The sequence below is a fragment of the Dasypus novemcinctus genome, chromosome 10 (assembly GCF_030445035.2).
Source record: "Dasypus novemcinctus isolate mDasNov1 chromosome 10, mDasNov1.1.hap2, whole genome shotgun sequence".
Lineage (NCBI taxonomy): Eukaryota > Metazoa > Chordata > Mammalia > Cingulata > Dasypodidae > Dasypus > Dasypus novemcinctus.
The window spans coordinates 75,106,161-75,119,141 of NC_080682.1; the positions used below are offsets into that span (position 1 = coordinate 75,106,161).

Sequence of the window (12,981 nt, forward strand, 5' to 3'; positions counted from 1 at the left end):
AAGAACAATAGAGTCCGTATCTTGGCAACTAGTTACCTCTTAGGACTGACATCAAATAGGAAGGTTACAACTTAGAGTTTTTTATGTAATGTGGTATATGTTCCAGGTTTTCAACCCAGGAGAAAAATACATTGGCTTATGTTAACTCTAAAGTATCATAAAATGTTAGTGAGTGTGCAAGAGTGCATTTTTTTTAGCATTTTGCATCTTTCTTCAGAAGTGTTTTACTTGAAGAAATATTTTCAAAGAGTTCAGTGGTACTGGATCCAAATTGGTGAGCATATTTTAAAAATGTATCCAGTATAGGATATGGATGCATTTTACTTATTTTTATATACTAGTTGGTTAAGACACACTAGTCTTTTCAATTCCTGGCATCCTTTTGGCATGTAAGAAAAAAAGTAATGGTGTTTTTATTCATAATGTTATACTGCATGGTAGTATATCAATCAGTATTTTCATTTAAAGATAGAAATTTATCCTGCTAAGATAGATATAAAAGAGAACTGTATAAATGAAAAGAAATTTTATTCCCTGGTCATCAGTATCCTTTTTTTAATCTTTTCATCCTTTTTGCTTAACTATTCTTGGACTTTATTTTTCACTAAACAGTTTATATTTAGCAACAAAGTTATGTAAAGTCATGTTCAAATCTGGTTATTGTGTTATATATATGTAAGCTTATCTTATGCCTTCTATTGCATATAGAACCGAAGAAGAGGATATAGTTCTAAGATACTGTAATTTTTAAAATAGTAAAAATGTTGTTTGTGAGCTAGCTTGAAGTATATAAAAAATAACCTTTTGTTTTCAACTTATATGCAATATTTAGTGGAAATCATGACCTATGTTACATGGAAACTGAGTGCATTTCCTGAAAATCGAGTTATTGGAATTGGATGTAATCTGGATTCACAGAGATTACAGTACATTATTACAAATGTTTTGAAAGCACAGACTTCAGGAAAAGAAGTATGGGTTATTGGTGAGCAAGGAGAAGACAAAGGTAAGAAATGCATTTTTATTCGTTATATTGATAATCTAACTCACCAGTGGCCATGGCGTTTAGATATATCTAGGGAATCCAGAGTTGTGGAGCTTAGTTGACTTCTTTTTTTTTTTGAAGATTTATTTATTTATTTCTCTCCCCTCCCCACCCAACCCTGGTTGTCTGTTCTCTGTGTCTATTTGCTGCATCATCTTTGTCTGCTTCTGTTGTTGTCAGCGGCACGGGAATCTGTGTTTCTTTTTGTTGCATCATCTTGTTGTGTCAGCTCTCCGTGTGTGCGGCACCATTCCTGGGCAGGCTGCACTTTCTTTCGCGCTGGGCGGCTCTCCTTACGGGGCGCACTCCTTGCACTTGGGGCTCCCCTACACGGGGCACACCCCTGCGTGGCATGGCACTCCTTGCGCACATCAGCACTGCACATGGGCCAGCTGCACACGGGTCAAGAAGGCCCGGGGTTTAAACCATGGACCTCCCATGTGGTAGATGGACGCCCTAACCACTGGGCCAAGTCTGCTTCCCTTAGTTGACTTCTGTCCCACATTGAGTGCTTTCTATATAACAGGCCCTGTATTGTGAATTGATTCTTCAAATATGTCATTCTCACTTTATTTAGTTTTCTGTAAGTTTAAGATTAGACAAGTTACTTTTTAAAATTTGTACTTCTCTCTTTTCTAGTTTTTCCATTATGGATAATGTAGTATTTGAATAATTTTCAAGAAAATTATTTAATAAAATACAACAATATTTTAAAGCTGTATATATATCTTCACTGGCTACCTAGAAAGTTCAGTAATAAAAAGAATTAGGCTATAGAATAAATCCTTATAAAACCTGATAATATGATTGAGCAGTAACACTTTTTAAGGTCCAAATGCTCTGTCACTAAACAGTAATCAAAGGACTCTAGAAAAACGGTAAGAAATAAGAACGTTGTATGGATGTATTAGAAAAAATGAATGTCTAGGGATTCAGACAATCCAAGATCCTAAATTTTACTCACTACCACCATTCAAGGGCTGACCCATTTTGATCTCATTTGGTGGACTTAACTGCAAATCATTCAGTTAGTTTGCTCCTTCCCTCTAGTCTACCCTGTATATGATCTCAGATTAATAGATATTAGCCAAAACTTACTAATATTTATAGTATGTTTTCACATATTAACTCAGTTTTCCTAAAACTTATTCTTTTTTTCAGATACTTTCACTGACTTCGTCTGACCAAACCAGTAAATTCCTTAACTTGGCATTCAGAGTGCCTCAAAATGTAGGCATAAACTTCCTTCCTGTGATTATGGATGTAGCCATGGAAGGACTCGCGGGCTCATCTATTACCTATTGTTTTAGGGAGCCAATTAAGGATGCAAGAATGATAAGAGTGACCTGCTTTAGGAGCCTACAGCTTTTAGGATTAAAGAAGGATTAGAACCAGGTTTTGTGCCTCCCAGCCCCATTCCACAGCTTTGCTACAGCCACAAGGCCCCTTTACCCCCCCTACATTTACCTCCCCTATAATCCTCCCCACCTCCTACATCAGTATATTCAAATCTCATCCTTCAGTGTCTAGGTTAAGTCCTTCATACAATATACTATAAAGCTTTCCCTGATCACATCACTCTACAATGATTTCTTCACTCCTTTGAGCTAAAAGCAATTCCTACTATAAGGTTATTAACCACATACTATCTCATATATCTTCTTCTCTTGCACTGCTGTTCTTATCCAGTTTGATTGAATGTGTGTGTGTGTACCTTCTCCTTTGAAAGTGTAAATTATTAAGCTGTTGCTTTTTAGTTGAAAAAGTAATATATGAACATTGTAAAACAAATAGTACAAAAAGATATGCAGGGAAAACTAAGCTTCCCTTCTATGCTAGGTCCCAGTCCCTTTCCCTAGAGGCAGACAGTTCCAAGTTTCTTGTCTAGCCTTCCAGAAATAATCTGTGCATAGACAAGCACATATATGAAATACACATCATATTTCATTCTCACCTTGCCCTTTTACTTATCAATATGACTTGGAAATGATTGCATAATGACATATATAGATCTTATTATTTTTTTTTAAGATTTATTTTTTTATTTATTATTTATTTCTCTCCCCATCCCCCCCACCCCGGTTGTCTGTTCTCTGTGTCTATTTGCTGCGTCTTCTTTGTCCGTTTCTGTTGTTGTCAGCGGCACGGGAATCTGTGTTTCTTTTTGTTGCATCATCTTGTTGTGTCAGCTCTCTGTGTGTGTGGCACCATTCCTGGGCAGGCTGCACTTTCTTTCGCACTGGACGGCTCTCCTTATGGGGCGCACTCCTTGCGTGTGGGGCTCCCCTATGCGGGAGACACCCCTGCGTGGCATGGCACTCCTTGTGCGCATCAGCACTGCGCATGAGCCAGCTCCAACGGGTCAAGAAGGCCCAGGGTTTGAACCGCGGACCTCCCATGTGGTAGACGGACGCCTTAACCACTGGGCCAAGTCCGCCGCCAATCTTATTCTTTTTAACTACTTGATATACCATAATTTATTTAATCAATACCCTTAATGAGTTACAATTTTTGAGGAATACACTATATAGTTGATGTACAATAAATACTGAATAACAACATTTCAAAGTATGATTATTTTAGTTTCTCAAATATTAAAGAATAAAGGGTAACTTGATAAATATATCCCCTACCCTAACTCAGTATATCTGGGTAGAGGATAAAAGCAACTTAAAAGAATTTAACTCTGAGCTTTTCAGACAGAAGCAGTTTTAAACCTACCAAAAAACAGTTCATGTTCAATTAAACACAATTTTATCCCAAATGTAGGAATTTAATTTTATTCAGACATTATTATTGAGCACCTGCTTTGCCTAAGGCACTGTGCTGGCTGCTATTGGAGCTACATAGATGTATAAGAACTAGTACCTGTCTTCAGGAAGCTTAGAATCTACTAAGAAATTACTATAATAGAAGGCAGTACTGTCCTCCTATGTGAGAGGTCCAAGGGAAGTAGGATATAAGCACAGAAAAGGGATATGGTAATTGTGTCTTGAGCTATCAAATGGGATTTAGAAATAGAGGAATATAAGTACATATGAATTAGAATTACTTATATATAGTGTTATGTAATATTTGATACATATAAAATTATACATATAATGTACATAAGTTTTAAAGTATAGTAGAATAAAACCCTCATGAATCCACATTCAATTTAAGAATTATAACACTATTGATACCTTTGTGTTTCTCCCCAACCCATCTCTGACTCTGTCTAGAGGTAACCACTTTCAAATTTTTTTATCCTGTCTGCTGTTCTTGTTTCAGAGATTGTTTTATCAATGGATAGTAGGCTTAACTTGGCCCTGAAGCCAGAAATGGGTTTGAGGCTCCCTCTGCTGGTTTCATAAGTAGACACCAATACTCTGAGCTCTCCACTTTTTTCAGCCACTATCAATCTTACTGGTTCTGTTATTTGTGTAACATCACCACGGGAATAATTCTAATTACTTTTTTTTTAAAGATTTATTTTATTTCTCTCCTCTTTCCCCTTTTGTCTGCTCCATGTGTCCATTTGCTGTGAGTTCTTCTGTGTCCGCTTGCATTCCTGTCATGCGGCACACGGAAACTGTCTCGCTTTTATTGTTGCATCATCTTACTGCATCAATCTCTGTGTGTGTGGCGCTGCTCCTGGGCGAGCTGCACTTTTTTTCACTCCAGGAAGCTCTCCTTGCGGGGCGCACTGCTTGCGCATGGGGCACCCCTACACAGGGGACACCCCTGTGTGGCACAGCACACCTTGTGTGTGGCAGCACTGCGCGTGGGCCAGCTCACCACACAGGTCCAGAAGCCCTGGGTACTGAACCCTGGTAGTTGAGCCACAGCCGCTTCCCCTCATTACTTCTTATTGAGTGCCTACTATGCATCATGCTTTGTATATCTCATTTAAATTTTACAAACACCCTGTGAAGGAAATGGTGGTTTTCTCAATTCATAGGTGAGGAAATGTTATGAGATTAAGTAATTTGCCCAAGGTCATACATCTATTAAGGGCAGTACTAAGATTTGAGTGCTGGTCTGTCTGACGCCAAAGCTGTGTTCTTTCTTGCTGTGATCTAATTTGATACTTTATTTGAAGCATTTAACATGGTGTCTGGCAAAGAGTAAACACTCCATAAATCGTAGCTTTTATAATAGTGAAGCAAAATAGTGATGCGTACAAAATTGGCAAAACAACATGTAAAACTATATTTGAAGTAAAACAACTTTAGGATTTGGAAACAAAGTTACAAGGATAGCAGTGTGTAAGTAAAAAAAATTATTCTCATCAAGTATTTCAGAGAAAAAAGACAGCTACAACCTGGTAATTGGAATCAAATGACATGTAAGACCTTTTAGGACCTGTTTCCTGCTTCCCTCCCCAGCTTCATTGTCTACCATTCTGCTTTGCATGCTATGCTAGTCAGATGGTTAACTTACAGTTTCCCGAATGGTTCATGCTCTCATGCCTCCTTGCCTTTGTACCTACCTGCTGCTTATTCTTGAACCCTCATTCAGTTGGCTAACTCCTGCTCACCTTTCTAGACTGGGCTTGAGCATCATCTCTCCCAGGAAGCCTTTCCTAATCCTCTAGGTTACATAAGTGCATACCTCTATTACAACTCTGTCATGCTATGTTATAATTGTATATTTACCAGTCTGTCTGCCCCACCAGATTATAAGTTCTTTGAGCTTGAATGGCCTATATTAGGCTTCAGTAAATGTGTTTTGAAATGAACAAATGCTTCTGACACTCCTTTGTTGTGACCTAGCTCATTCATATCACATTGCCTCAAATTAGATGGTCAGCAGAGCATATGCTTTGGAGCTGCTATTTCTCTAGGATATTAAACTCATATATAAACTGAAGATAACCTTTTCAAACAGTATTTTAGGAATCCTTTCAAATGGTATTTTAGGAATCCAAGGGCTGGACCTCAGAACATACTGTTATGGGCGGCGGACTTGGCCCAGTGGTTAGGGCGTCCGTCTACCACATGGGAGGTCCGCGGTTCAAACCCCGGGCCTCCTTGACCCTTGTGGAGCTGGCCCATGCAAAGTACTGATGTGCGCAAGGAGTGCCCTGCCACGCACAAGGAGTGCAACCTGTAAGGAGAGCTACCCAGCGCGAAAGAAAGTGCAGCCTGCCCAGGAATGGTGCCACACACACAGAGAGCTGACACAACAAGATGACGCAACAAAAAGAGACAGATTCCCATGCCACTGACAACAACAGAAGCAGACAAAGAAGACGCCGCAAATAGACACAGAGAACAGACAACCGGGGTGGTGGGGGAAGGGAAAGGGAGAGAAATAAATATTTAAAAAAAAAACAAACATAGTGTTAGATCATCTGTTTAGGCCATCAGTCTTATCTGCGGTTTTATATATAATGGAAAAAAATATGCCAAAGTCATTTTTCATTAAACTTTGGGGGACCAGAGGATTATTGTTCTTTAGGAATGGAACCAAAAAGCTCATGATTGATTAGGTAGTGTATTTGAAAGGGCTACAAAAACTAGGATGTTGGGAAGCAGATTTGGCTCAACTCATAGAGCGTCTGCCTACCATATGGGAGGCCCAGGGTTCAAACCCAGGTGACTCATGTGGTGAGCTGTCCCATGTGCAGTGCTGATGTGTGCAAGAAGTGCAGTCCCACATAGGGGAGCCCCACATGCAAGGAGTGTGCCCCTGCAAGGAGAGCCACCCCACGCGAATAAAGGGCAGCCTGCCCAGAAGTAGGCACCACACACATGGAGAGCTGACGCAGCAAGATGACACAATAAAAAGAGACACAGATTCCCAGTGCCACTGACAAGAATCCAAGTGGACACAGAAGAACACACACAGCGACTGGACACAGAGAGCAGAAAATGGGGGGGGGGGGGGGAACGGGAGAAATAAATAAAAAATAAATCTTTAAAAAAAAAAAAGTCCTACTTACAATGCATCCATACCCACAAGAATGGATTAAGTTTAAGAACATGGTCCACTACAACCCTTCAACCCAAATAAAACCTTATAAAAAATCCATTAACTTCTGTCCACATTTATATTTTTCACATAATGAGTTTTAGTTTTGTTTCTTTTTACTTAACATAACAATGTTAAAACTTTCTCATGTTTTTCAACTTAACTGTTGCAACATATTTTCCTCCTTGTTAAAAAATGTAATTATGGATTGTGTGTGAGGTCAATTCTATATTATCTTCTGTGCATCCAGCGCCATGCCAGGGAGTATGTTCAGGAATACCCAACAGAAAAATACATGGTACTTGCCCTCCAGAAGCTTAAAATAAGTTTGAGGAAGAGAGGATCTGGATAAATATGATGTCCTTTGTTGCTAACTCTACCACTAAGTGGCCTAAAATTAGTGGCCTAATTTTGAAAGTGATTTAGAATACCTGTATCATAAATATAAGATATTTTTATATATCTGGTTGTATTTTATTTGACAAATACAGATTTGTCCAAAGAATGTCTTTACACAAATGAGAAACATGAAGTTTTGAAAAGTTTCAGAACATTATTGGGAATTCCGGTATAATATTCAAGAGTGGTATAAATATCCACTTCATGCACACAGCTTTAAATTTTTTAATTTTATGAGAGGAAATGGGTAACCAGGACTTTGGGCTTTTTTTTATCTCCCCCCTTGAGGCTTTTTGTGTGCTGTCTGTTCTCTGTGTCCACTCGCTGTACGTTCTTCTGTGTCTGTATTTTATTTCCCCTCCCCCCCCTTGCAGCTTACTTGTTGCTGTCTGCTTTCTGTGTCCATTCGCAGTGGGCTCCTCTGTGTTCACTTGTCTCCCTTCTTTTTTTGTTGTGGCACCTTGCTGAGTCGGCTCTCTACGGCATCTGTGGGTCAGGCGGTGCTCTGCAGCATGCAGGTAACCCAGGATTTTTCAAAAAAGATCATTTATAGGAGCTGGTGTAGCTCAGTAGTTGAGCACCTGCTTCACATGTACAAGGTCCCAGGTTTAATCCCTGGTACCTCCTAAAAAAATATCACTTATCATACCTTAATCCTACAAGGATCATTGGTAGAATATAATTAATTTTTCACTTAATTTTTAGTGTCTACATGGGGTACCCAAGAAGAAGCAATGAGTTATAACTCTCAGGTGCAGCTGTCCAACAGGTAACGATGAGGGCAAATTTGCATGCAATCCAAGTAAAATCATGTACTTAATAGTTAACATAACACCTGTTTACATGGTATGTACCTTCCAGGTGAATGCAAACAAAACTGGCTAGTATGGATAAATCCAAAAGTATAAGTAAGCAATGTTTTGTATTCTTTGATTTCTTATCTGAAGAGTATTTTGCATGCTTTATTTCAGATACATAAGATATAGAGTAGAGCAGGTTCCTTATGTGTAAACAGTGATTTCCTGCTCCTTTATCTAATTATCTGCAGATATGAAGAATCTGTTTTTACTGTCAAAGATAATTTGCCATTTTATCATTTTAAAAATGAATATGGGGAGCAGATGTGGCTCAAGCAGTTGAGCACCTGCTTCCCATGTGCGAGGTGCCAGTTTCAGTTCCTGGTGCCTCCTAAGGACAAAAAAACAAATGACAAGCAAGCAAACAAAAGAACCAACTCAGGGGAGCTGATGTGGTTCAGTGGTTGAGCACTGGCTTCCCACAAATGAGGTCCTGGGTTCAATCCCAGGAACAAAGTGTAGTAGTACACAGGTTCATATATCTTTTCCTTTATTCTGAGGCCTTCTAGGGTCTGTGCCCTATAGGTTGGATATTACACACTATATATTTTCATGCCATTTGTTCTTTCACTATCATATAACAGCAGACTTTCCTGTAGTCTGAATGGTGGGAATTCTTAGTTCTTTAAATCTGTCAGTTGATAGTTACTAGACTATAACCAGAGAGAGTGTTTTCTTTCTTATTGAGAGTAATGTGTCATATAATCCATTCTACTGATTCTCTCTCTAATCCTGCATTTATTGTTTTTAAGGAGAAATTCACATGTTTTTTTCATTTATTATCTTTTTAGTTATTTACAAATGAACATATGCTTACAAAACTGCAAATACTGCACATATCTGTAAAGTAGAACATGAAAAGCTGGGGTAATTCTATCCTCCAGGGACTCTTAACATAACAGTGTAGTAACCACTTGTCCAAAAAAAATTTTTTTGATGCTTCCATAAACATTATCATTTTTGTTATTTTTTTTATAATAAGAGGTTAATACTGTTCAGACTGTCTTAAAACTTGCCTTATTCCTTGATGATAAATTAAAATAATATGATCATTCCATACAGTGCATATAAATGTACCCTATTCTTCTCAACAGCTATATGGCATTACTTTTCGTAGGATTTATTTAACCAGTCTCCTTCTGATGCCTTGATTCTAAAGTTTTGCCGTCTTCAGACAAGGCTATAGCAAACATGCTGTATTTATATCTTTGCACACTTGAGCATATTGCTGTAGGATAAATTCCTAGAATTTCTAGATCAAATGTTGCCAAATCTCCTTCCTAAATATCACTCACTATACACACTCAATAGCAGTTATGGGAATGCATATTTAGCCATAGCTTCACTAAAATTAGTTATCAGTCTTTTAAATCTTTGCCAATTTTTATAGACAAAACTTATATTTATTGTTTCATTCACATTTAGTTAAAATTAGTGGTGGTGAGCATCTTCTTTACATTATTAGGTCATTTGTACTGTCTATGAACTGCTTATCTGGAATTTTAAACTTATGTAACCATTAGATTATCTGTAGAGTGTCCTAGCAATTGCTGTATTTCTGTGCCACAAAAATATCTAATTAATACCTTAAACAAAATGTAAAGCTAAATGTGCATGTTGTATATTTACAAGTTGTGTTTTTTTTGTTTCTTTGTAAACCAGAGCCATGGAACTGTTAAGGGTAAAAGGTCAAAGATCCTGGTCTGTTGGACTATCAGTAGCTGACCTGGTTGACAGTATTATAAACAATAAAAAGAAAATACATTCTGTATCAGTTTTAGCTAAGGTAATTGCTATGCTAATTTTCTCATCATATTTTTTAACTTTTATATTATTAATATAAGAACAGCAAAACTGCTGTTCATACTGTAACCCAGGTGTCTTTAACGTCACCGGCCTTTAGAGTACCATGGGAGGAGGCAGTATAGTTTAAGCCCTATGCTGCTTGGCTACAGGAAATCTGGACTTCTACCAGGTTGCTCCCCTATCCCATACCTGAGTAATTTGGGGGTATCCCCAAGAAGTGCTTATATCCTTCATAAACAACTTCTGATTGTCATTTGCCAACCAAGTCACCTCAGACTGATGTCCCAGCTGGTCTTAGCTGGACATTAGTCTGCTTCTCCAGTTTACCGTTTGTCCTTTATCACTTAAACCCAAGCATAATCTCCCTGAAGCATGGCCAAGATGAGCCATAAATGCTAAACAAATTTTCTTAAAAACTTAAGAATACCAGGAGAGAAATACAACACAGAAAGGAAAACTTAAAACTGTTTTTTTTTCCCCCAGAGCCCCTGCTATCTATGCGCCGCCCTAAGAAATCCACCCTGACCTCCTCTCTTCTTAGCCCTCAACCTGCTACCCTTGTGGTAAGGGGCTAGCTTACCTCTTCCCCAGAGGGATGTCTCTGACCAGGTCCCTCCTGTCTCTCAAAAAATTTCTGAAATAGTCATTTAAATTTAGAAATGAACAAAACATTTTGCAAAAAAAGCTGAACTTGCATCACTTCGTACTGGGACTAGAAAACCCAAAAAGTGTCCAGTTATGATATTAACATTTTTTAAAAATCAGATTCAGCTCTATTGTAATATTAATTTTTTTCATTTCAGGGATATTATGATATAAGTAGTGAAGTGTTTTTAAGTTTGCCTTGTATCCTTGGAACCAGTGGGATATTTGAAGTCATTAAAACCACACTGAAAGAAGATACAGTGACTGAGAAACTCCAAAGCAGTGCATCATCAATCCACAGTCTCCAACAACAGTTAAAACTGTGATTCCAAAGTACAGGGGTACCTAAAAGGAAAGGTTATCTAATTTTGCCAGTGAATATGGGATTGAGAATTTCTGTATCTTATTATCCTTACAAACTGCTTGGTTAAGGTAGATAGCTAGCTATGTAATTTGAATTCTTTGGAAGTTAGGTAAGGAGAGAAAAAAATCAAATTTTCTTTGGTGTTCTTGTCATATCTATACCGTTCTTTAAATCAGCAGCAGTGATAAACACTCATCTGAAATGTGCACTATTTTAAATTGTATACCCTAAACTAAAAGCATATTCAGTGCTCTGGGCATATTTTGAAAGTAATACATTTTTAAAAGAAAATTATTCTTTGACTTTACTGTAAATATTATAAGCTAAAGGCCCAGTATGGATTTTCATAATCTGTGCTAGGTGAACATTGAAAGAATCACCATTTAAGGTATAGAATTAATGTTTCTTCCCCAAAATTTATAATAGTCATGGTAAAATATTTAATTTTCCTTCTCTAATTAACTTCAAAAAGTGGAAAAGAATTTTACATGCAGTTTAAAATAGTGAAAGAGAAAGTGTAATTTTTAAATATATGAAAACAAAGTGTACTTTGATCTGTCATTTCTGAAATTTTCTATAACCTCTTCTGGGGTAGATATGACCTCCAATATCTCATAAACAGTGATATTAGTAGAACTGTAGAGATACGGGTATTTAAATGGAAATAGATTATAATTAAAAGCTAAGCAGTTTATTTAAAACCAAAATATAAGACTTTCATAAGAACCACTGGTCTTAAGGAGGAGAGGTTGAATGGATGGTTCTGAGTAAATCCTTTAAACACTCCTGAAGAAACTAGAGTACTTATGCATTGATGATAGGTCAGTAGCAATAGCTTCATAAGTGAAAGGTAATACATTCTTACTATTAAGACACATAACTACTAGTAACATCTAATATCAATACTAATTTATTATGAGGCAGTGTGATTATTTTATTGATTCCTCATAATAATGCAATGAGTTAGGAAGTATTATCATTTTAAAGAGGGAGAAAGTGAGGTTTAGTTGTCAGGCTTTCATGGTTAATAAGTACATACAACCTCTGTTTTTTCAAGGGGAAAATGCCTAATAGCCAACATAGTCATCAGCTTTAGGGTACCAAAGCTGGGGTTCTGTATACCTACGGAAGGATTGCTTCCATTCTCACATAGGAGCCTTTTTCTTTCTTTTTTTTTTTTTTTTTAATGAAATTTTTAGGAAGATTGGTTCCCTGGCTTCCCAGATCTGTCATCAGCAAATAGCAGATGGGATGGGTGGGGTAAATGTACTGAGGTGTAGGCATTTATTTATTAAGTCATGCAGCTAGTATCGAGAGTCTACTATACACCAGGCACTACACATGCAATGGTGAGCAAAGCTTTGAATAAGCTCTATGGTGCTTAACAGTCTAGTGTGGGAAACACAGTAATCACAGAATTTCACAAATAAATTTACAACTGCAAATGTAATAAGTACTGCAAATAAGTTCAAGATGCTTTGAAAGTATGTAATAGAGGAGTCCCAACAGGTTAGAGACAGGATCCAGATGGCTTAGAAAGGCAGACATTTCCTAGATAGGGTGGGAACAGTTAAACTAATGCCAATTTAACATCATAATGGATGTTTATAGTGTTGTACTTAAGTCATAAAGAAAAGGTTATATTCAGTATCCTGTGTTTAAGGAAGTAGTCAGAAATAGCAGCTATGTACAGAAGGGGAAACAGCTTGAGAGGTGAAGAATTTTTTTGTTCATTACCTGGTTTTTGTTTATTGTTATTGTTATTGAAATAATGAAAATGCTCTAATAATGATTGAAGTGATGAATGTACAACTATGTGATTATACCAAATACACTATTGATTGTATGCTTTGGGTGAATTGTATGCTTTATTAATATGTATCAATAAAATTGGTTTTAAAAAATAGTTA

The 12,981-nt window shown here is 37.3% G+C and overlaps 1 protein-coding gene across 3 annotated transcripts in view; it reads left to right on the plus strand.

The window, feature by feature from the left end:
* UEVLD (UEV and lactate/malate dehyrogenase domains) overlaps positions 1–12,977 on the plus strand; it is a 118,717-nt gene extending 105,740 nt beyond the window's left edge. For 2 of the 3 annotated variants that reach the window (XM_004484256.4, XM_004484257.4), the window contains 4 exons: positions 833–1,006; positions 8,105–8,168; positions 9,919–10,042; positions 10,866–12,977. In XM_004484256.4, the coding sequence (XP_004484313.2) occupies positions 833–1,006; positions 8,105–8,168; positions 9,919–10,042; positions 10,866–11,033 (530 nt within the window). In that variant the 3' untranslated portion in view covers positions 11,034–12,977. Of the gene's footprint in view, positions 1–832; positions 1,007–2,206; positions 6,365–8,104; positions 8,169–9,918; positions 10,043–10,865 lie in introns of those variants that run through there. The other variant, XM_004484259.4, reaches the window with a different exon arrangement.
* Positions 12,978–12,981: the final 4 nt, after the last annotated feature.